Genomic DNA, 26319 nt, shown 5'->3' with positions numbered 1-26319 from the left:
GCACGACTCTGGTGGTTCCCCCGTAGTGAATTCACCTGTGAGTACACCACTCTGATGGATGCAACTGTATGAGTATTGAACAGCAGCCTATGAAAACAAATACAGATTCGGACTGTTGAGATCTAGTTACATTGATATGCCCATCATGGAGTGTATGCTGAACCCCTAGCTGGAGGAAAGGTTAGTTTGTCACAGCTCTCACGTTCTGCTTATCTACCAGCAAGCAGATTTATGACGAAGGTAATAAACAGCAAGTAACTTAGCCTGTTGGCAGGAGCTGGGCAGCAGCTGTGAGTGGAGGAAGGAACAGACATCTGGCACAAACCTATGGGGGCACTTTGGTGCAGGAAACCAGGGTTCGAGCCTCGAGGTCGCGTCCACATACTGTGATTCTGGGCAAATCATTTAATCTCCCCGTGCCTGAATGTGTAATGTAAATACGGTGCTCGTGTACAGCGCTCCAATACCTTCGGGTCGAGTTCGCGCTATATAAAAGATGCAAAAAAAAAAAAATCTATAAAATTAGATTTTTCAGGGTTTGAGTAAGGTTAATGAACAAAACACCTTCACTGCAATACTTGGTGATATAATATAGGAATGCCCCGCAAAGTGGTATTCCTCTAGATCTCATGCTGACTTAGATTAGGCTGGGGGGGGGTTGTCACACTGATGATTTTCAGCATCACATTGATTTTACGATTATTTGCTACTGACACAACACCTGTAAAAAAAAAAATAAAGCGCAATAAAGCGATTTTGAAAATTGGAGCAGTGTGCGCCACGCCTTTTGTTATAAGTGCATTTGAAAGAATATATATACACCATACAACAGTCTGTTGGTACGGCCAGGTCCTTTTAACTCCAACCAGAAGAACCACAGTGTGGAGGCTTCAATAAATCAGCGTGATTATTTTACAAATTGGCAACAAACATCCCAACGCGTTTCGGAGCCTTCGCTCCTTGGTCACGGATTAGGTTTTACTTTCTTTCATTTCTCTTTTAAAGAGACCACCACAAGTGCTGTTGTGTAAGTCAAAAACATAGAAAACAGATTGTTGTCAGTTTCTGCAATTTTCTTTTTGAATAAAGTTGCATTTGAGATAATGCGAGTGGTTTTAACAATAATGATTTGTTAGAACTAATGTGGGAGAATCCATAAAACAGGTAACTCCATGTGATAGCGTTCCACCAATAATGAATGTGGAACGCTATCACATGCAGTTACCTGTTTTATTATTATTTATTTATGCGTTTTTATATAGCCCGGACTTTACCCGAAGGTGTTAGAGCGCTCCACAATAGGAACAGTAACGTTACCTGAGGAAAAAATTACAAGTATGCATAGTACAAGAACAAACGTTGCGTTACATGAGAAAAAAAAACCACTCGAATTATCTCCAAGCAGTGTTAGCCGGAAACGAACTGTAGCAGTTGCTCGCATCGAGAAGTGCGTGAGTAGTGAGGAGTCGGAGTCGGAGGACCCCCCTCCCTGGTACCGGTACTACACAGGTGAGCGGCAACATTAACTTTGTGGTTTCGGGCTGGTTATTCCAAGGTGCGGGGTGCTAAACGGGAGTATAATTCACCCGAAGAGAGTTGGTCATTAACAGCGTGAGTGCTGGCATTTACTGCAGGATCCCCGAATGACTAAAAAATGTGCAAAATGTTTAATGTCTTATCTGCTGTTTTCCGTATTATATTTTATATAATGTGTACTGCTTCTCTGTCTATGTTCAGGAATGTGGTCTTTTTGAAAATACTGTTTACCCTTTTCTAAGGATATAACATAAGAGCAGCCCGAGGTGTCCATTTCTGTGACACCGAGCACCAGAGCCCCTTGTGAACCCCATCCACGGTCTGACTGTGAAAACAAATCAGTCCAGGCAACAAGGCCGGGCTGGTGTACTGGGCATCGGAAGGGAGGCTGGTTTTATTACTGGAGGCTGCAAAACCAACCTCCAGTAACAAAACCCGCAGGGCTGTCAAGCACAATGACTCACTTCTCACTCTCAAAAACGCAAAAATTACTGCAGGATTCCTTGTAAGCCCAGCAGATTTCAGGCAACAATAAAAGAGTCAAGATTTATATCTCTGGTGGTTGATCTTCCTGTTGAAGAGAGATTGGAGTATTGTCTATTGCCAGTTTTGACCCATCCATTGTAGCGCAGAGGGTTAAAATGCCTGCTGCAAAGAACCTGTACCATACAAATCACAGAACTGTATTTAATGGGCAAAGCTCAGTCGGTTACTGCTTTTGTCACAGAGAGCTGCATGCAAACTGCATGGTGAGGGTTTGGAAGTTATGTTTTTTCCCCAGTCATTCATTATCCTAATACTGCTAAAATTGGTTTGTTTGGGAAGAAATACATTCTTATTAGAAAAGCCAACTACTGCGTTACATTTTGAACCCTCGGGTTGTGTTCCAGATCTTAAAAAAATGCCAACCAGAATTGATGGCATGTGAATCCTAACACCTTCTAACCCCTTTTGTCTTGTAAACATTTTCTAAACATTGATTTACACACGTATGATTAATTGTCTCTGTATGTGTGCATGATGTAAAGTGCTCCAAGTCCCTCACTGGTATGAGAGGCACTATAAAACAATTTAAATACATGTAAGAAAGGGGCAGTGGAGAGATGAGGGGCGCTGTTGGAGGGTGATAGTGAGGGATTCCTTGAAGGGCCCCAACAAGATTGTCGCATCCTGGTGCACCGTAAGGTCATCATTTACTGTTCTCTAAAAGCTAATACAATGGAATACATAATACAATGTGTTGTAGAATGCACCATTTATGTAATTTTTTCCAAAATTTTCTAGGGGAGAGAACACCCTCTCCCCGTGTCCCTTTTGCAGTCATCAGGCTTGCTTGCTGCGTTCGCTCGCATCACACTGTGCAGGGGATGGACACAAATTTGCCAGGGCTGCTTTGGGTTCCCAGTTTGGCCCTGTCTGGCACCAAATTAAAAGTGCCCCATTTAGCAAATGAGATATCTAAACAAGCATTGGCAAAGCCAATAGGTCTTGCCTTTGGGACCTCTTAGGTTTGTCATTTTGTTTTAGCAATGCATTACAGCCTAACTAATGTACGATTGTGTCGCCACAAAAAATAAAGTTGGATGTATCCTTCACTTCCCGAATGAAAATATAATTTTGCCTTTTTTTGTGGGTAGGAGAGTTAGCAAGCCAGACAGTTCAAAAGGTATAGTTAGCAGGACACTTGAATACATAATGTCGATGTTTGAGCAGCTTGCTGAATACATGAATGTGGAGGAGCCCTGTGGGTTTCTGTGAGTCAGATCAGATTTTCCTCAAGAATACCTTAATCTTCTGACCCCTGCTTATGCCCTTCCTTGCTGTCCACGAGTACACCAAAGGCACACCTGCGTACACTAAGAGCACAGTTTTCATGTCCTCAACGTTTGAGGCAAAAAACACTCATTGATTTCTAAAAAGGAGTGTCAAAACTAAAGTAGCCATGTCGTTCCTGCTTATATTTCGCACGCTTTACATAATCTTCCTGTGCCTATGAGTGTTTGCTTTTTCAAGGATGTTGTTACTTTTTTCAGACAGTGCGTAATTTGAATTGAGTCACAGCCAGGTGTTTATAATGGGGCAGAATTGGGTTGTGGCTGAAGGCAGTGCAAGTGTCTCTCAGTGGGACAGAAGGGTGCTCAAGGAGGATAGGATGTGGCACTACGGCCAGAGCTACAAAATCTGGAACTGGGGAATCGGGCTTCATGACCAGTCCACCAGACCACTCTCCTGAGGGAGCACATTCCCCTACTAGACCTTAGAAGGCCATACTAGACCATAGAAGCCCTGGTCTCTTAGCACCAGCAGGTGGACCCTACCGGTGGCCAGTGTGGGTTAACCTTGAAGGCCTATCCACCACAATCCATACTGAAGTTCACCTACAGTCTTGCGGGTAGGCCTACGAAGAAGCACACCCTAGAACAGCAGTGACTTTGTCACTGAGGTCACAGGACCCTTGAGGCCAGTCCGCCTCACACATAGGTGTCTCCATTGGCCTTGTTCCAGTGGTATTAATGCAACTCACCAGGGATTGGCAATGCAGGATTTGCATGCACACCAGACTAAGGGGCATGTTTACAAGGGCCTTGCGTCATGCTTGCACCATGGAACGTGGTAAATGCACGTCACAAATCTGCAAATCATATTTATGAAGCCACGCAAAGCCACTTTGCATGGCTTTGAATGGTTTCATAAATATGGAGTAAATCAACACAGCGCAAATTGCTGCTTTGACTTACTCTGCACAAGGGAGGCGTTGCAGTGGGTGTTCCCACTCAACTCTCACGTTTTTTATGCATTCCCAGATTTACAAGGACTTGTAAACCTGGGACTGATTCAAAATCCGACGCCTCCCCAAGGGAGGCACAACAAGGAGAAAAATCTTTATTTCTCCCTGTTTTCCTCTTTCTATATGTGCAGCACTCATACAAAGAGGAAAAAGCCTCTCAGGTTTGCTTTTGTGCACAAAAACAATGCTGCATGCAATGGAGGCACCCTTGCACCATGGTGCAAGGGTGCCTGCGTTGGCGCTAGGCTGACGAAACGGCACCAGCACACTTGGAAAGGGCAGGAATGCACCGTATTGGATAAAGACGGTGCATTTCTGCCCTTTCCCTGTGACCCAGGGCAGCACAGCAAAGTAACTTTATGCGTTGCACCATCATTCCCGTAAATATGTCCCTAAGTTCTCAAACTTCACGGTGTCTCTTTGCTTCAAGCAGCAAGCACTTTTAACGTGTGCTGCCTGCATTTGGGCCGCTGCAATTACGCAGCAATGGAGGGCAAAATTATGTTGCAGTGTTGACTAAATTATGCAGCAAAGAAAGACTGCAGCTTATTGTGGTACATTTTCTGATACTTTGTTATTTTGAAATTTTTACACATACCAACAGTCTCTGTAAAGCTTTCGCCTCATTAATAGCAGCCCTGAGAACGTGACCAGTCAACCTTTGTAAAGGGCCCTCCACTTCACAGCAACACAAGTCACGTTGTTTTGATCCATTTGAGATGCAAACAAATTTTTAGGTAAAACCATCAGCTTATGAAGCAGATGGTGCTTTATGTGGCAAACACGGCAGAGTTATAATTATGTGGAAAACATTTGCAAACTAGGATATTTTGCCATTCATGTTTGAACTTCTCTCATGCAGTCTCTGGTGGGTGGTATTCCTATACACCTACAGTGCTCATGGAGAGACAAAGGAGGAAGGTGCCTAATAGTGATTGCAGAGGATAGTAGCCTGTAGGGGAGAAAATAACTGATTGAAATAATCTGAGGACCACTACCTATTTTTGACTCTACCAATGTTTGAGTCTCATAATTTCAGAATTGATGCATTTGCAATTCTGATAGCTATCTAACTTGAGTGGTAATTACACAAACTACTCATAAAATAGTTGTATCTCATTCATCTGATACTGCTAAAAGCATCTGCAAAACCAACAGGTCTGGGTTGTTTTAGAGTGGTAGGTCTAGATACAATAACAGGAAACTAAGAGGCATCTAATGCTGGCTTAATGACATGTTGCGTGAAGCATGTAAAAACACATGAATACAATTTTGCATTGACCGTGGGGCACAGAATGATGTCATCAACAGTGCTCCGCAACACGTGGGGCTTCCTGTCATCGAATCTAAAGCCAAATGTTATGTTCAGAAATGGTTAGAAAAAGGGAGGAGAAGTGCTAATGAAAGAAACTGCATGACTCGGAAACAAATGGCTTATGATTCCATCTATATGCGTATTTAGGACATTCTGTGATTGAATACGTATCCCACATTGTAAATGTATTTTAATGTCAATAACTCATCTATTAAACCTCAAATAAACGTGTATCTATTGGTTGCATTAAATAACATCATAAGCTGTAACTCGTCAGTGAAATGCCAAACATACTAAAAATTGGGATGTTTTGCTCTTTTTTTTAGCCACACCTCTGACTCCGCCCACTGACCCAATCCTCGGAATATTCCCGCCCCCTGATGCCACGCCCACAGTTCCCCTACTTTTTTTCCCCCACTTCGACCACTGCCCACACAACAATGTTTTGACCCCTTTACTAATTGTAGTCTTCTTCCATGTTTTGAATATCATGACCCTTTAAAGGAAATGCTCCAAGCAGAGAAACACTGTGGGCCCGATTCACAGAACTAACAAGACAAAATCCTAAACTTACTACCATTCTTTTTCTCAGTTTAGGAGTAGTAAAGTTAGGACTCCTAACGTTACTACTCTTAAACTGAGAAAAATACTAACTTTAAGACTTTCGGTATTCATAGAATGCATTTAGGAGTCCTAAAGTTAGGACTCCTAACTTCTGTGAATACCGAAATGAGTAAGTGCCTTCTGTGAATACCAAAATGAGTAAATGCCTTCTGTGAGTACCAAAATGGAAGTAAGTTTAGGACTTTGTCTTAAGTTAGTTCTGTGAATCGGGCCCTTTGGGTCTGATTGACGAAGGTAAACTTACACGTTTTGTGCACATTTGCTCTTTTTTGGTATTTGCAAAACTGTGATTCAAAAGAGCAGGACCTGGGGGCAATAAGCCCCGTCTGTTCCCCCCCCTTGTGATGGCCCTGCAACTTGCCTATCTTACTACAGAAACCACACCCTGAAAGATAGGCCTCTGAGTTCAAGCAAGTTTAATATGAAGGGGCACATAACTAGAACTAATAATGTCATTGTCACCTTAGTGTTGACCTAAAATAGCTAACGTTCAGATATTTAAATGAGTGAAGTCTCACAGATGAATTGTGACATTATTAAATGTTCCAGTTTCAGAAAATCAGCATTTAATTTGCAGCAAGAGATCTTCCAAAGCAACAGGCCGAAGCCATTGCATTATACTTTTAATTAGCTAGAACACTGAAGACAAAGGAACGTATATATGGTTGGTGGTCTGCACTATATTCCTCCAGGTCAGTGTATGGATATAAAGGTAGGTCAATGTAGGAATGTACAGTGTTCTGGTGCCGTCAGCTAGGCACATGCTACATGAAAACCATACATATATGCGCCACTGCCCTGATGGAGTACAGCTCACCATACTTAGAAATCTGTGCCAGGCATGTGGAGATCTCACTGCCATGGGTCTGATGCATTGCTCTGCAAGTGCCATGCTCAATGTGCCTGAACAGGATTTATTTTTGTTTCCAAAAACAAACTACCAAAGCAGAAATTTGTTGTTGAAAAATTGCTGTGATACACTGCGGTTTTACCCATTGCAGGTGGGTAATAATTCTTTTTCCACCTCAAAACGATTACGTTTTCCCTGATGGTTCTGATAAAATGGATGTCAGGAAATCCACACTCAATAAGGCGAATGGTCGGATGCAATTCACTGACGGCCCAATGTCATTTGAGCTGTCAGTTAAAAGTTTTCACTGGCACAACCAACCTCTGAGATTACCACAACTCTAAATAGAGCATGGGGAAATCCGGGGTACTCTGTCACATTTGTCCAACAAACTCTATGCAGGCCTCATAATCATGATTACACAGATGTATTTTTATGCACGACAAAACATCTCTATCTAATGGGTGGCCATAACAACATCTATTGTATTTAACTTAAGTGAGAAGTCGCATGTAGTTTACATAAATGTTTAAAAAATTAAATTTTCAAGATATATGAATTTAAGATGCAGATCAGAATTCTAATCTAAACCTTGCTCATCAAGCCAAGGAATGCTGATCATGCTAAATACGTATCTTGTCAGGGAAACAAAGCAATTTGGAACAAATATAAAACAGAAGACATTGTTAGGTAGATCTATAGGAAAGCATGTATTAGGAATTCCAAACTGGCCTTAAAATCTCATGATAACACTGTTTCCTATGCACCCGTTTGTGTACTCCTGTAATGTGGTACTGGACAAGAGCAATTGCTCTGAAAAGTAAACTTGATATGTTTTACAGGGTTTTCTGCAGAACATTGAGTTAATCACCAACTCCAAGAAAAGAAACTTACATTGTTTAAGCACCCCATACTAAAATTATTTGGTTGAAGATCTAGGACATGATGAATGACACTAATTAGATCAATGGTAGAAGTCATAAAAAGTAAACAGCCCCTAATTAGAGTCTGGAGGAAGAATGAGGATCCTGCATGTGCTGAATAAATTGTAGTAACGGTAGTAGTAGTTTTTTCGTAGTAGTAATTGCAGTTGTTGTTGTAGTAGCAGTTGTAGGTGTTGTTTTTTACCTTGACATGAATGGCAGTGCTGAAGCTCCATTCAGAGAGACAGCATTGTATAATCTCTTTGTTCCTTACAATATATATGTCAATAAATTCTATTTGATCACTCAAAGACCTCTTGAGGGAGAATTTGTCCGGCCTCAATTCTTCTCCTTTGAAGAGAGTTTGGTTTCAAGGGAGCTAAGAATAATGACAAATACCCTCCAGGTAAAGGGAGAAGCACTCAAAAAATTAAATAATTTTGTGTTGAAGGAGCTTAGAGTAATGAGAAATGTACTCCAATAAAGGCCTAAGCACCAGAAAAACATATCCCATTTAGGAGGTCTTGTGAAGTTTTGAAATGTGGAGCAGAAAGGAGATGGAGGTACCTCCATAGATTCAACAACACAATGCTATCCACTTGGGCACCATAGCAGTGAGGCTTCATCAGCAGTAGCGGCCCGTCCCCTGCCAAAGTGGGGAGGCAGGCTGGGCTGGAGGAGGTTTCTGGGGAGGAGGAAGGAGGAAGGTTGGGAGGGTTTGGGGAAAACAAATGGAAAATAGATAAAATAAACTTACCTTGAAGCTGCCGCCGCCGTCTCCCGCTACATCGAGCTCTTCCTGCTTGTGGCTGGGGCACAGGCTCCCATCCTGCCCTGCGGCCAATCCAGAAGCTGCTCTTCTTGCATGAAAGCAGCTTCAGGATTGGCCTGAGCGCCGGCAACTTGCGCTCTCGGGCAGACTGGGAGCCTGTGCCTGCTATCTCCAGCCCCAGCAACGCAGCTGGGGCCGGAGAAAGCTTCACTGCATGTGAGGGGTTGGGCCGGCTTGAGACAGCTGGCCAAACACCTCATGCACAGTGCCCTCCACTCCTCCACCAGCAGTGTCATCTCATGGACTAGCCCCCAAGCATCATCAGAAACCTGGAGGCGGGTCCAGGGGATTAAAATATAATGATAATAAAAAGGGTTTAAAGCCCGTTTTATTATCATTTTATTTGCTAGATTTGCTGGCGGGGGGCAGCGCTCCTCCGCTATAATGAGAGGCCGCCACTGCTCATCAGGATTAAAAACTTTGAAAAAAGCACCACGTCCATTTTTTAACTCTTTCCACCGGCCTCTTCAAACCAGTTACTACAGGCAAATAAATTCATATTATAGATTCAAGCACAGTGAGAGTAAAATGTTGGAGAACACCATTTTGAAGATGACTGTAAATTCAAAGAATAACACTGAAGAAGACCACATCCCACCTCCGTCATTACCACAGTGAATATGTGTATTCTCTGCATTGCTGGCCTCCTACCAGATTAGAACAGCATCTTTCATAAAAAAACATTGGGCCAAGAAATAATGCATGAATAGGCTGTTCTCGAATATTACTAATGGACAAATGCTGCTCCTCACTTAAAGGATGCGTATTCATATTAGAGAGCTCCCAAACAATTCAAAGATTGATTTCATTATAAATGATTTTGGTTTATCGTTTCCTGAGGTTATTTCAAATATTTTGCCACTTGACATTTATTAAAAACTACTTGTTCCTTTCTATATGCCAGAGCCTGCATTTGCAGTTTTATTTTTGACTGCAAGCTCAAGTTTCCCTACAAATACTAGACAGCGATTGAACAGATGAGCAGCATGTGGGCGTTTTTCGGTGCGGAAGGCCTAGAGTATTCAGAGAAGGGTTATTAACCCATCCAAGTGTTATTGTACCATTTGCCTGTAGAAGCAATGCATACCTGTTAGACATTACACGTGAAAATTGATATGTAAGTGACACAGGTGCAAAAAATTTGCAAAAACACTTCTTAAAATGTTATTTTCTCAGTCCTTCATTGTCAAAAATAAAACGGATTTAAATCAGACTTTATTTTTCACCAATTAACTAACTACTTGACCATGTCCCCTTATTGATCTACATTTATACTGATCACAAACACGTATTTTAGTTAACACATGCCGCTTTCTCAAGATTGCAATTTAGATAATTAAAACACCAAATACTTGATATAGAAATATAGAAAATCTTGTGATTCAAAGAATAATTACTATAATATCACCACAAGACATCTCAAGTCAAGGTTGAATCTTACAGTTCAGACGGTGGCATTGGTGTTGTTGGATGCCTGCAGAGTGAGGCGTGGATGTTCCAAGCATTAGTCCTGCAGTGTGGAAGTGAGCTAGATTGGGGTTGGGGCCTGTCTGGTAGTCCCCAGCTTGTGCTGTCAAGGGAATAGCGGCGGAATTCTTTGTTGGTGTTCAAATGGCAACATCTTTGTGTTCTTGTGTGAATGATGTAAGAACTTGTACAGAGATGAATAGAGCCCTATTGGGGGTTCCAGAGAGTGTCAGTGCCACATGTCCATGTTAGATCCAAAGTACACTAAAATTGAGGCTAGGTATTGGAGTCCCTGGGCCATCAATATGAGAAAAACAAAGTTATGGGTGGATTGCTTCTAATAATCTCAATCATTAATGCATGTTAATGAGGTAAATAGTGAGTAATGTGTGAAGTGGTTAAGTTAATCACAGTAATTGGTTCACATGATAGACAGAACCTCACACAAGATGGCTGCTCTTCCTCCCATATGATATCAAGTGTTGTGTTTTTGCCTATTGTGGGCAGTCTAGTCTTTGGACTGGTTGCGGCAGAAAGCAGTCAGCGCCAGTGGTTACTTTAACAGTTTTGCAGTTCGATCCAGGTACTGTTCATTCATCTTCCCCATCACTCAGGGAAGGGGGCTACAGTTCCTCCTCTGTGGAGTGGAAATGGATGGTATGAATGTAGAATTTAATGGGAATAACAGTCTCTTTAGCCAGATGAAGACCCTCTTCCTCTTACGGCCTGCATAAACAATCTCACCAACACTTGTTACTACACCTTGTCAGACTGTTCACCAAATGCATCCTTTATTCTAACTTAAGATTCTTTCACATTTTATAGGTTTAATACACAAGGTGCATGGGAAAATGTCGGTCTCAAGTGCTTTAAACAAATACAATAAAAAGTTATAATATTCTTTCAGGTGAAGGTTCAGTGTAAAAATAGATATATTATTTTGATAAAACAGCAAGTTCCTGCTTTACATAGAATGTGCTACACATAGCCATCCTGGGCTAGTTACCCTGTGCAGCTCAGTTTAATTAATGAGTTGATTGGCAGGAGCATGCGAGGGGGCTATCAGCATGTAGTTGTAACTTTGGATTAGGGATCATTCATAATGCTTCTGCTCTTCACAGTTTTCAGCTGGGCTAGGAGAGCCTATAAGGGCTATGCAATTAGTCTGTATCAGCAGAAAGCTGCCAACTTTATACCACTTGCAATTAGACTGCATCAACAGAATCCTGCCAACTCTATACCACCCAACAGCTCATTTAAAATACAAAAATAAGGATGTTGTGATCAATTAGAGAACATACTTTGCTTTGCCAAAGACTGCCCTAGTATTGGAAATGATCAGAGCAGAGAATATAGTGTACACATTACCAACAATAATAGGCTTTTCAGAAGATTATTCTAATTATCAATCAGGTGGCCTTGTATGCAAGCGATGTGATGACCAAGAAAAACATAGATTCAACCTAAGGAAATGGAAAGACACAGGTGTCGAGTGATGACCCAACTATCATAGCCATGGATAGCCAAAGTATATGGGTACTTAAATAAGTGTTGAACATTTGACCAAAATCAGACTGCATAGCAAATCAAGCATCCTAAATCAGTGCGTAGGCAAAATCTGATTTATATGAAATTAGAATAACTAGAGTGGCTATCACAATTTTTGAGAGTCATTGGCAGAGTCTTCCAGAGGCAAGCTTTATGAACCAAAAATACTCTGCCTCTATTACTTTGCACATAAAAGTGGTTATCTTTTACCATAAGCAATCCCAGGACGCTAGAAGTGAAAATGGAGCACAAAACCTCTCTACCTTGGTCACACAATTGATATGAATACATTTCAGGATACAATAAATCCTGTGAAATAATTTGCTTTGCTGATGATGGCATATATCATTAAAAGTCTACTACAGCATATTTTAGATTTTGGTAAGTAATATGTTTTTGTAATATACAAGGTTGTGAATGGTTCCAGTAAAATTTTCCAGTAGAGGTTCAGATTTTTTTAGGTCTCTCAGACAGCTTTAGCTCTCTAGCTAGTCCTCTTGTCACTATACACCACACAGAAACATGCTTTTGGACAGCCCCTTAAGTCATTGGTTACTGTGGTTACCATCAGTCTATGGAATATCATGTATGTGACCTACATTCCATATCACATAGCCTTTTATTTTTTATTTTAATAAGGAAAACAGAGCTACATCGAACCTTCAATTCACCCCACGCAATTAATGCTCTAGTACTTCAGAGCTCACCAGCAAATCCCCATCCCTAATGTCTTATTATTAGAGTTTTTTTGGTTTTTTTTACTTTGGGGCCCAGTAAAGTGTTACTCGGCTGTTCACTTTATTTGAACGCACGGTCATGCACTTTCTTTTTTCTTTTTACTTTGGCCATTTTGGAAGGCTAAAGGAAAACATGCCATGTCTTATTCACTAATGCACCTAGTGTCATCCACACCCATAATCTAGTGCCACATCTATCCGGTGCTTAGTTTGTAAAATAAATAAATAAATGTGAGGATCCTCGCCTGGAGGCCACTTCCACTTGCACCACTCATTCCTGCTGTCAGTGCTGGCAGTTACAGTGACAACACAACTACTAACCATCACACCCAGACAAGAGTGACAATTTTGACTATTCCAGCAACCCACAGCTATAAGAATGGCTTTTGTGGCTGTTATTAGTCATTTTAATGTATATTGAATTAATAAACAACTGTTGTTGTTTGCGTCTCTAAATTAGACAAACACCTCCACCATGTGGAGGACTGTCATAAGTGCTGGTGTTGACAATTAAGTGCTGGTGCCAAACACCGGAAACCACAGGCCCAAATTGAACACTGTCTATGCCTTGGTGCTCCAACCAGGAGCCCGGCATTGTCTAACAACAAAGATATGAGGTGAACACAAGTCGATGTAATAACGGAGCCTGAGGTGTAAAGGTTTAGTAGCCAGAGAAGGGTTGAGTAATAGACATTATCAATATAACTGCTTTACAGTGAGGGAAACATATACTAAGTTGAAAAGTTCACAATTATAATTTATAAATAATAATCCCCTTTTGCCAGCTACATTACTGTCAAAGATTTCTCAAATGTTTCTCCAGTGAAAGTATGACACTTGTGCCATCAAAAGATTTTCAAACTGAGACATACTCACCAGTGCCTAATTTGTCCAAGGGTTGAATAAGGGGAACAATCACTCTTTGGGGACCGTAATAACTTTTTCAGAATGAGGCTTTGATACACAGTAAAAGAGGGAAAGGCAGGAATAGCAGAAAGGAAGAGAACAATAGTCAAACAGTAATAAGGGAGAAAGAATGAATGAAAAGCAACCTACAAGAGTGAGATAAAGAGACAGGAAATGTTGGAGTGGTGTAAGAAGAGACACGAACAGCACCAGTGGTAAGCCCCTAAAAAAACTCTTTGACCCCAGCTTTTGTACCAACTGAGTGTACTTATTCAAGATATAATAGCTGTCCACCCTAAGTGATAGAATGACATGCAGGGTGTTCAACAATGGGCTGTCATACTCAAGCTGGTACACAAATATTCCATCATACCACTAGTTACTTTGACCATTTGATGTCTTGTCACCTGTGCTTAGACCATTCCATATGGCCGTTTTAAAGTTACTTGTAGTTCTAAATTCATATTAAAACATCTGAAATGACTTGGCAGAGGAGACTGAAAGGGTAGCAGAGACTGAAAGATGGTTTGTACATGTATCTGTAGGGAAACATCGATTACCATGCGGGCATTGCATCGCAATGCCTTTACATCGCGGGTATTACAACGCAAGTCGTTACAACGACTTGTGCTGGATGATGCTCTAACCTAAGGAATAGTATGATTTACTATTCCAACACCTTCCCTACTGTATGTAGACTGGTGTTGGAATAGCAAATCATACTATTCCTAAGTCCAGCGCCCTTCAGCGCAAGTCGTTGGAACGACTTGCGTTGTAAAAACTGCGATGTAACGTACCGCGATCATTTTGATTGCGTTGTAACGTCACATATTCGTATCTGTACTGAGCGCCTGCTCTGTGTACCTCGTCATTCTAAGTCCCATATGGGAGGCAGGTCTTTCACAGTGGGGATGGCCAGAATATGGAACTCCCTGCCTTCCCACATGAGCCTCATCAAGTCCAAACGTGAGTTCAGAAAGACCTGCTCTGTGCCTTTCCTGGAATATGACAACATTAGGGAATCTGGATTGCAGCAGAAGTGATGTCCGTAACACAGTGGACATTGCCCTAAATGGAATGACCCTTATGCCCGAGCTTACAAAGGTGGACAGATCAAATGTTTAGAATGGCTGCTTTTGTTGTTACTGACCACAGAAGGAATGATATGTAGAACCGAGACGCAAGAAAAGTAATTCTGCATTTAGTGCTTTTTGTACTAAAATGCCCCCTTGTGTCCAAAATGGGCATAGCACTAAATGCAGCAGAAAGTGAATAGGAGCGCAAGCAGCCACTCACTAAATGTGCTCTTGGAGTAGGATTTTGCCCAATTTACCCCTAACTTTTAGCACTAGTTTCTTAGTGCAAAATGCACCCTCGCTTCCAAAATGGACACAAGGATGCATTTTGTGCTAAGAAATAGAACTCAAAGCACCATAACACAAATAGCGAGTGCAAGCAGCCGCTTGTGCTAGCTAAATGTGCTTTCGTAGTAAGATGTTCCCTGAAATCACATGACCAGAAGTAATCACGTAATTATCGGTAATTCTGAATCAAAGAGTAACGTGAAAATATCCCAGCATCAGGGAACATTGCCCCACCACTTCACATCCTATTTTGGCTGTTGTTAGGCATTAACAGGTTGCTGGTTTGTGACATAACATTTTCCATAAATAAAAGAATAGTGTCCTGCCTCAAATGTTTTACGTGCTATGTCTGTAAATACACATCCATTCAATTGTTTTAATCAATTTGGGTTGGGTGCCTGGCTATTGGATGTCAGTGCTATATTACTGATACTGACACCTTTCTTGCTGGCAGTAATAAGTGCTAAATATTTCTTTTTATTTCCGTTTTGTTTGATTAGATGATTTATTTTATTTGGAAGCTGACTGCAAACAACATTGCAAAAGTGGTGCCTTACGCCTTTTGTAGGTACGAAGTAATGATGATCACATGTTTACACCATATATCACTATATCCATTTTTGAAGCACAATAATTTTACATTATATGTTGCCTAATGATGTTGATGACCATTAATCCTGTATTCACCTGGGTTTCTCCATTTTCTCTCCCTAGGTCTTCCAAGGACAAAGTCCTCCTGTAGCAAAATGGCATGGTGTGTGAATAGTAGTCATTATGTGCATAGTACGTTGGTAATGTGCCTTACCCAACCCAACCCATGCCTCAACTGTTGACCTGCACCTGCCAGCAACATTGCCACAAACTTCAGACAAGCAGTTGGTGAGTGGAGAGAACAGGCAGGAAGCGCAGAAAGAAACATATGCAAAGAGAAGGAATGGAGAGACACTGAGACCAGTGCTGTCTTAACGCATGGGCATGCTGGGCAGTTGACCAGGGGCCCCCCTGAGCATATGGGCCCCATGCAGACCAGAATTTAACACAAATTTTCCGTTAAACATTTTTATTCCTGTGAGTGGTTGTGTAGGCATGGCCCAGTGCACTGCTTTGTTCGGGGGCCTATAATGCTGTTAAGACGGCCCTCACTGAGACATTGGGCAAGGAGAGAAGAGATGTTTCGCAGTGGAGGGACAAAGATGGAAAGCACAAAAGGGATGGAGAAATGCGGTGGAAGAAGGATAGAAAGGTATTGTGCAGATACCGGGAGGAAGAGAAGAGACCCACCGGCAGTTACAGGGTGCGGGCTGGAGAGATCTCTCAATGTTAAACGAAGCGTGGACTGGTCGTGCTGTGGTGGAGCACACCATCTTCCACACCCTTGCAGAATCATCTAAAACCATCACTTTCAATGCCCTTGACTATACTTTATAATAGTGTTTTATCTCACTGATTGAGAAGCTTGTAGAAAAGTAAAAATTCCAACATGAACTGGTTTTCGATTTATTCAAAAGCAATTTTAAGATTTTCTAAGTGATAATTGAAAGATGCATATCTGTTAAATAAGCTCAATAGAGGAATAAAAGATCTATTGCCAGGGAAATGCAGCAGACAAGCCCAGGGGCAGTCAAGAAGATGCAATACTCTGAAGAGCCCATGGGGACACAAAATAAAATTAGCTAGCAGATAGTAGTCATATAAAATAGATCGGCAGGGCAATACAATCAAAGACGAGTTGAGAGCCACTGAACTAAACAAGAACACACACACTTTGAACAGTCTAGAAGACTGACTGACAAAGTTCCAGTTCTTCACACAGTCATTATTTACTTATTTTGAGCTCCACTACCCCAGAAAGCCATTTTCTTCAGGCTTCATAACATTCCGCAAAACAGCCAATGTAAGCGTTCTTGCACTCTAGAAAGACAGGCACTTGATTTCAGCTGTGTTCCATCTGCCTATGTAAATGTGGAAGTGAGAACTGTATCAGCTATCCAATACCTACAGGTAAGTGCGGTGTATGTAAGTGTTTGATATCATACAAGAATTCCTATTTGTTCATGTGCATACTGTATGCCAGGTGGCACTGTTTTTGATATTGTATTAGCAGTATGGCAAGTCATCTCTTAGCGTTGTGTTTTGAGAAGGGAGAAAACGGTAAAATGAAACAGGATGAAAATAAGCACAGTATTTAAATATATAGAAAGGATCTCCTTAGTTACATATTTAATTTGAACTGGAAATGTTGCCCATTTTGAGAATCAAAGTGTTAGCTCTGAGAATAAATCACCTGCTTTGGAAATCCATGTGGCTTGCTAGTCACACATTCATCTCCAATGACACGCCTATGAGGGTGATTAATTGAGTACCACTGAGTTGAGCATCTCTGATTACTGGTTATAGCATCCATTTTAAACTGCATATAGCATAGTACATTAAGTACAGGACCACCTGTGTCAGTGATAGAAGAACTGAATCACAGGCATAAACCTATTAATGAAGAATTCACAACTTTGAAGATAGAGGGACACAGATGGTCATGCAGGATCCATAAGACAGTACATGCTACTGCCTCCCTTTTCCAAAAGAACACATATTTTAGCCTACCAGCCAATTAGACTATTGTATTCGGTGTTTATGAATGGATACTCATTCCTTGACACAGTACAATAAATCTCTGTGCTGGCCTGATCATTAGGAATGATGACTATGGGCTACAACTATATATCAGAGATCTCTGGATTGAAACCTACCCTATTCAATTTACAAAAATTCCTTTTTTAACTCATTTATTATCAAATGAAGCTCTTCATCCTAGCATGCTCCTGTGGTGCTAAGAACAACGGCAAAAAGAGGTTTAAATCAATCTAGTACATTTCATGGAATTATTTAGGGCATCTATTTAATTACATAAAGGGTAAACGGATTGCAAATAAATCTTGGCCACTTTCCAAAGAGAAAAATCCAGCTTGATTGCCTAACAATGTTCCTCTTTAAACAGACACACAAGCAGACCCTTTCAGCCTCATCAGTCAGATGCAACCCCAATGGCGCAATGAGCTCCAGTGCTGCAGGGATTCTGCAGAGTCAAAGAACTATGCTTGGGATCATGGAACCTTAATAGGCAGGGGCTGAGTAATCCTACCACCTGAGTACCCACGAGCCCGGGGACCAACTAGCTATAGTGTGTCACTTGCCCTCCCACACTCTCACAGAGGAACAACTAATTAGACACCCCAGAACACAACACTCCCAACCCTCTCAGGAATCGTGGTTACAGGACACACTCTTTCGCTCTCACTCTCGTACCAGTCCACAATAAGATCAGATAAAGACACGAGAACATTTCCAAATGTTTATTTTAATTTATGGGCTCTAGAATGCAGTATACGTGCCACAACAAGTAGAAAAATGCCTAACACAAATACGGTTAGCATAGCAAGTAGTCCGTAAGTCATAAAAGGTGCTGTCATTGTTTACGACAGGGGGAGATAACCCCCCCCCCCCCTCCCTTGATTATATATTAGAAGATCTCTGGGTGTTTAGCAGCAGACCCTGTACCTCCGTCTATAGATCGAAGATCCACATCACAGGTGCTGTCACGCCCCCTTCTCTGGAAAGGTCCCTCTCTAACTGTGTGTTATCACCAGTATATACCTATATGACCAAAGTACATGATCCCAAACAGCAGCTGTATCTGCGTGTTTTTACAAGGTGCTGGGGTCTTACCAGAACAGAATAACAAGCTGCATTGCTGTTCGGACTAAATCCCAGAAAAGAATAGAATGTAAAAACAACAGCAGGTTCTGTGTGAAAGTTGCAGTGTGGCACTAAGCAAAATATGTTTGTATAGTAACATGTGCAAAGCAGAAGACAATCCGCCATGGGCTCATGCTAACATAGGGAAAACAACAATGGCCACCTGGACCATGTGACACCAGGTTCACGTCTTTGCATTCCCCTACTACTTAGGGTGGGGTCACTCAGACTGCATCAATTTTATTGAATAATTCTGAACCACTGGTAATTACTCTTGGCAAATTTCATTCCACTGCTTTAGCTAATGTGTGCCCTTCAAGATAGAGCCCAATCACATGCAAATAAATCTTGAACTCACCTCTAAATGGATATTCAAATCCAAACAACTAGGCCAATCCCTGTGGGGAAGGATCAAGGCTAACTTCCATATGGTTGGTCCCATTCTATAACGCCACAGCAAATGGAGGATAATGATGCTGAGAGCAATTACCAGTAATTATTCTTTTAAGGATGATTGTTTACTTTTTTTTTACTCCATTAGCAAAAATAAGCAAGATTCAGTTTTCCTACTCTCAAGGTAGAAGCAACAGCTACTTCCTTACATTGGGCCCCATCTTTCAAGGTTGCATGTAAACCATTTATAATCAAACTTCTATGTACATTATGAATTCCTATTCGGATGCCCTACCCACACTAGGTTTTAAACGTGTGAGCTCACCTATCTCCTTTGACATACATTTCAAGTCAGGAAATATATTTAACATGTGCAATCTTTCTGATTTTGGTTCGTTTTGCTAGGTCATGCCTTCATTTCTACTTCGACATGTCATTATGAAGTATATTTTCCTATGTCACATTAAATTGTAAAATGCATCATTCCAACAAATGGCTATCTGGTGCAGTTTCACTGCTGACAATGTCTCTCAGGTGAAGTTAGGATATTCACTGAAAAGACACATGCACTGAACTTGCTTAAACCGAACTCTAGCCAACCAAGAAAATAGCTTTAGGGATAAGACTGGATTGAAGGGCAAAAAGGTCCACCTTTGAATAATGCAATCAAGCAATTACCTGTTGATAGTGTAGTAATATGGCCTAGGATGAATCTTAGACATTCCATGTAGAAGATGGAGGCAGGGGTCCCTAGAAGCTTGGTGAAGGGAGGAATGTTAGAAGTCTCAAGAGGTAAAAAGAGAATCAGGAGAAACCCTACCCTGCTTATATTTAAGATATACTTTATAACAAGACTGTATTTATCAGAGCAACCTTCTTGCTGGCTGCAGATGTTTCAATTACAGGTGCCAATTGAGAAGTTGCTTTGCCTCAACAGATGGACATACCACTATTTTCAGAACAGGCTGAGATAGAAACAAAGTCATTGAATCTATTGAAAATGGTGTACACAAGTGCTGACAAAAAGAAGAAGATTGTTTTTATGCTTTATGTATTTCACATCATTCTGCTGAGTCTGTCAGCCATGATTTATTTTATATCCAGACAATGTAGCGTCCTCTTTTTTCAGCAGCCAGATATCATGCAAACACTTTCATGCTTTCCAAGATATAACTATTTTATCCCCATTGCTCCCTTTCTATCTCTAATGATTCGCCTCACTTAGTGGGAAAGCAACTTTACAGCTTGTGCTATTATTTACTAACCCTTGAATGGTAATCTGTTTAATTATAATTCCATTGCCCTTGTCATCCTTACCCTTGAGCATGAATCTTCCACCAAAGCGGATGCCCGCTATCCATGTGGTCCAATCTATACCTTAATTTGTACTTCAGAATTATTCTTATTTTCTTTTCATTGTATTTCCTATTTCTTGCCTGAGTCACATTCTTACATTTAGCTTTCTCACCACCCCTGTATTCTGCAATAAACGTTTCACCTCTTTAAAGGATTCAAATCAATATTTGCTCCACCTCTAACCCGCCCTCCCCAATTTATCTAAAACATCTCTAGAATTGATTGCACTTCTGTGAGTTCACATCTCCATAGTGTGTGATGCAATATTTGTCTTTGCTTCTTCCTCATGCACTAATTTCAAATATTTGTCAACTAGCTCAATTAAACTCCTCAGTGTATGATATTAAATACTCAAATATACATGTGATCGAAAATAAGGGTGCTATCAGAAGAGACATCTTGAAACATAACCCTCTTTTGATTAGGGTAAGTCTTTGCATTTGTGTAACGCAGCCTATTTTTTTTAAGCTTGTGCCATTTGGAAACAACATTCAAGCAGTGTTAAATGACATTTTATACCAGGAAGGTGACCAGAATATGCACTTGTAGAACTGTAACTAGCCAAGACATTGAATTTACACCTCCTTGCTTCCCCACACTTCAGAATGGTCAAGTTCTCCTCCAGGAAATCAGTGGTTTTACCAGATTAAACAATCAAAGCTTCACTGTGTTTAGTCTTACTTCCCTGGATTAGGATACAGCGGCCGAATGATGAAGGCATGAATGATCTTGATGCCATTTCCCTATTTGTTGGTGTGAGTCGCTCTTGAATGCGGACAGTGGACATCATTGTTAAGCACAGGATCTATCAGAACCTGCAGCTAGCCTTGCAGGGATAGCTAGATGTGCAAGATTCAAACTCCAAACTTGTTTGCATTTAGTGTATTCTAAAGGAAGAAAGGCTAGAGGTGGAGATGTTTGGGAAAGACTTCACCTAGTTGAATAATGCACTAAATAAGCTACATTCCTCATGATTCTAGTGAAGTCCATGGATATTTGGAAATGGTGTGGACCAAGGTGAATGCATTTAGTAACAGTTTCCTTATGGTTCACAGTGTCCTTGCTAGGGAATCAAGTTCAATGTTGCGGTCTGCAGGACCTTGACTCGAGTTCATGTAAACTTTTTAAGGCTGTCACTTGCCTTTGAATCGTTGTATTGAAATGGAATCCAGGCACCGAGAATTATTTTAATGATACAATGTTGTGTCTGAGAGAAACACACTTTAATATAGCACTGACTCTGAACTCCCCTAAATGAGTAGAGAACTATACTGCCAAGCAGATACCCAGGATTTTTCTTATTTTCCAAAGACTGATTTATCTACAACACCATTTTTTTTTTAAAGGTAGCATGTACTCACAATTGAAAGAGACAAAAACTTACAAAAGACAGAGAGAGTTTTTGCTTCTGGTTATATATATGTGGTTTACAAAGACGTTATTTATGTCACCAGAATCCAACTTCAACACAAAGAGTCTGAAAAAAGTGCTACTCTGACAGTATATTAGTTCCACAGGGACGGATAGGTGGTGTAATGATCAGGCACTAAAAAAAATTTTTTTCTTCCCAATCACTATACTCTGTAAACTATAAATGAAGACTAAAATAAAGAGAAATCTAAGGTTTCTCAGTTTAGGCCTTCATTATAAGAGAAAATCATTCATGGCAACTCAGCATCAACTGATTTTATTATAAAATAGAGAAAAATACATTGCATATTCTTTAATGTGCATGTTGATGCTCTGGTGTGGTAAAGAACTACAACCTGTAAAATATTAATGTGCAAGGCCCAAATCTAGACATTTATTTTACAATCCCAAAATGTGCATCTTTTTCTAATCACATTTAATTTTAATATTGTGAATGTGATTTTGAAGCATGGCAAATAGGATGTAAAATATGTGTAGTTCTAATTGTTTTAATGCAAAGGCTAATGTATGCTTACTTGCCCTTGAATGCATAATCTTGGTTTCTAATTAAGATGCACAGTAGACAAACATCACCTAATCCCACCTAGCTACAGTATGGAAATTCTGTAGCTGAGAATAAACATACTGAATAATTCAGAATGGACTCCCACAAAATGTCAATCAGCCGAGGACAAAAAGTGATACATGAATTTAAGTAAACAACACAGGACTGTGCATAATAAATAGATCAAGTCAGTGCCATTTCATCCCATGTATATAATCAACTTCAAGCTCAGTATCTTACTTTATCTGTTCTTGGACATTTTTCCCCAAGCTATATTTATTGTGTACTTTCAGTGAAAGTGAAACCAAATTTTAATGATACCTACACAATGTTTCAGTATCCTGAGACCATATCTCCTAAACAACAACTTCCAAAAGTATCACAGACTATGGTTTCAACTATGATAGTTTATTGCAGCTCAGACTATGCTGAGCAGTGCTCAATTTTTAATGCTGTTTAGTCCATCTCATTTTAGAAGCCAAGACTCTTTTTTGTGAAAATATGTGACAAATATTGACTGAGGAATAATGGGCCATATGTATCAAGCCTTTTTCCCGTTTGCAAACAGGCAGATTCTCAGAAGAGACCCGTTTGGGAATTGGAAAAAGCCTTTTGGGATGTATCATCCCTAAAGGCCATCGCAAAATAGAGAATTGCTAAATTTGCGATTCTCTATTTTGCAAATGCAATTAAGGAATTGCAAATTGCGATTCCTTAAATGCACTTCTGGAAGCACCAGAAATTTACTATTTGGCCTTAAGGAATTGCAAAGCACCCCCAACTTCAAGTTGGTGGTAATTTGCGATTTTCTTTAAAAAAGCACTTTTTAGATTTTTTAAAAGTGGCAAATGTCGCACGGGCATGTATGTGCGCAAAATGTGCACACATGCTTATTTCAGGGGTGCAACAGGGTGTCCTTTTGGCATCCTTGCAACCTTGAAATTGCATTCTCAATTTGCGATTCTCTAATTGGTAATCGCAAATTGAGAATGTCTTCCCATTCATTCCTATGAGCTTCCTAGTCCAAAGGAATGAATGGTATTCCCTAATTGTGAATCTCAAATTGAGATTCGCAAATAAGAAATATGTAGGATTCGCAAAACGTTTTGCAAATCCTTCATACATTGCATTTTGCGATTCTCTAATTGTGATTTGATAAAAATCGCAATTTGAGAATTGCAAAACTCTTTTTTGATACTTATGGTGCAATAAGACTCATCATTGATCATTCATTCGAACTGTATTATAGTCAGTTTCCAGAATAGTAATTCAGTAATTAAACCCCTGCCTGGATGACTGTAAAAACTCTGCAGTTCAAGGTTTCACATTTGCCCACAAGACCTTGCATGATATAAAACACCAATTTCTGAATGGAAATCATTTTATATATAATCCAAACAGGTGGATAATGACAATATGAAAACACATTATTTGTTATTCCACTTTGTAACTGTTCATTACTGATGGCTTGGGTTTTATGTTGTGTACCCCAGAGTGATGGAATGGACCAAAATGGAGCTAAAAGAGACGTGAAAAATTGTCACACATTAAAAACCTGTAGAAACACTGAAAAAGAGGCTAGTTGATAAAACTTGGGCATAGCTGTCGATCACATAGCATTCTTTACACCTCTTGAAATTCATTAGTAAACAAAACACATATAATTTTAAGACAGTGATATTACAAATATCTCTCTAATTGCAAGACTAGCCTTATTGATCAGCTAAACAATCTTTATATATTTAATAATATATGTAACATTCATAGGAGTCCAAGTCAGAAAACACAATAAGTACACAGTCTATAATAGTATGTCTTCTATGATACTGAGATTCACAATCACATTTCAGATATCCTACCTTTGGTTTGTTTGATCTACCTGTTTTGCATCACGATGTTTCACTAGACATGCAGTGCATAAGATGTAAATGAAAGAGATCAGTACTCTTTTTTGCTCACTCATAAAGAAGAGCAAAAGATAAGTCGACTATGATCTATTTTTATCTCAACTTAGCTTCTCCTTGTGAGAATTCAATAAAATTGTATAACCATCAACATCAATACAATTAGTAAAACATAAACCATATGACCAAGAAATTGGATTTCTGCTATATTGCTGTATTATCATATTTTGTCTTGATTCACTCTTAGTCTAGAAAAGTATGGAAGTTGAGGTAAATCTATGTACACATCTCCAAAATCCCATCTCTGCTTACATACAACCTCAATGAAAGAAGTGAAAGTCAATACTGGTGTTAAGGCATGAAGGCAACATTCATCTTGAGATAACTGTTCTTCCATCCTTTTGTGTCCCTATTTGCATTGACATTAATGAGATTTCCATTTCAAAATCTTACCGCCACATTGAACTTTCCAGCACTTTTCCCATGTCAGAGTGGTAGTATTTTGTAAGGATCAGGATCACCTGCATATAAAACAGAAAGGAACAATAAGCTTACATGAATGACTGTTGTTCATCTGCATTAGTGTTATTTAGAGCCAGGCTCCCTTGGCATGGTACATGAATGGTGCCTTGCTGCTGGGGGCAACTGCTCATTAATTTTCTCCTATTTCTAGGATTCTTGACCACAAAGCCATTGTTTTGAGGCAAAAGCACTTTTAATAGATTATTTGTTAATCCTAGCAATAATAATAACTTGTTTTATATAGTGTTTCATACTGCACTTCAGCCATTTCAAACAACAGGTTTTACTTTTACCCCATGTATGGTGCTCAATTCATCAACCTCAGAGGAATGGATGGATGAGTGAGCCTAGGCAGGATTCACACATGGGACCTAAAGATCGTTTCATATTTTAGCAATAATCATTTAACTTAGTTAACCACATTGCTGGCATAGGAAGTATGGGTAGGTAAAAGAGCATCAGAGCTTTGGTTGTTGGTGGAAAGAAGTATCTAAGACATTTTGCACTTCACCCAGATCTTTCTAGGTCACCTTTTTAAGTAAAAAATGTGCCAAATACCAAACTACCTGTTCTCATAGATATTCTGATATTTACAAGACTATTGTACCAAGTTTTAAGCAAAACAGAATGAGATAACATTCCTACTTGTATTTAATAACTAAGACGTGGAACAAGGTGTTAACGGATTAAACAGACAACCACCTACAAGTTGGATGTGCTCATAAAATGTTCTCCTTCTCAACAATACATTTTGATGTCTCTGGTCCTGCTTTCCCTGGTTTTTATTCTACTCTTTTTAATGTCAATACCATAGTACCAATTTACCAATCAGAAAAAAGTGTTTTATAAATACTAGTACACAGACAACATCCATAAAAATACAAAGAAAGTTCAGATTATAAAGTTCAACACCACATCACAAAAGATAAAAACCAATGATTATACATAGACATAATAGACCGAATTTGCAAGAAAAACTGTTCAAGTTGTGTACTCCCAATCATATGATTAAAAAAAGCACATTTAATTTTTCATAAACTAAAGGTAATCAGTTGTTAGCCTAAGGGAAGCAAGGTTCAAAATGACATGCACTATAGCAAAAGATTGGGATAAAGTCTTTGTTTTCCAAAACCTCAGAATTAGAGTCAATAATAGAGTAGCTCCCTAAATAAGTTGGAGCCACGGGAGACCCACAACATCTCGGTAAAATAGGATATTTGTTGCAAGCAGATGGACCTCAAGAGCATACATCAAGTCTTAGAAATTGAAGCCCATCCATGGGCATTCAATAGCATGATCATATGGAAGAATTATTTGCAAAGGCCTACGATTATGCACACCCATATGATCCGAGCATGGTTTAACTGAACCAGCATTGATTTGGGAACCCCTTTCTAATATCACATCTCCCTCAACAACTCTTGCATCTGGATGGTGGTACTGCCCTACTCCTCCGAGACGTTACACTGAAACCCCTTAAGGTTAGACCTTTTGGTAAAGGCTAACAATTTATTTTTGTCATATAG

General features: G+C 40.0%; 1 protein-coding gene across 5 annotated transcripts in view; it reads right to left on the bottom strand.

Annotated features, from left to right (window-relative positions):
• The window catches only part of SORCS2 (sortilin related VPS10 domain containing receptor 2), a 2262720-nt gene that overhangs the window by 1739908 nt on the left and 496493 nt on the right, over positions 1 to 26319 (bottom strand). For all 5 annotated transcript variants that reach the window (XM_085642460.1, XM_085642463.1, XM_085642464.1 and 2 more), the window contains exon 2: positions 24725 to 24792. In XM_085642460.1, the coding sequence (XP_085498586.1) occupies positions 24725 to 24792 (68 nt within the window). The remainder of the gene's footprint in view (positions 1 to 24724; positions 24793 to 26319) is intronic.

Source organism: Triturus cristatus, chromosome 2_2, assembly GCF_964204655.1.
Source record: "Triturus cristatus chromosome 2_2, aTriCri1.1, whole genome shotgun sequence".
NCBI lineage: Eukaryota > Metazoa > Chordata > Amphibia > Caudata > Salamandridae > Triturus > Triturus cristatus.
The sequence above is the reverse complement of the archived record's forward strand: the minus strand, read 5'-3'. Positions and strand labels throughout refer to the sequence as shown.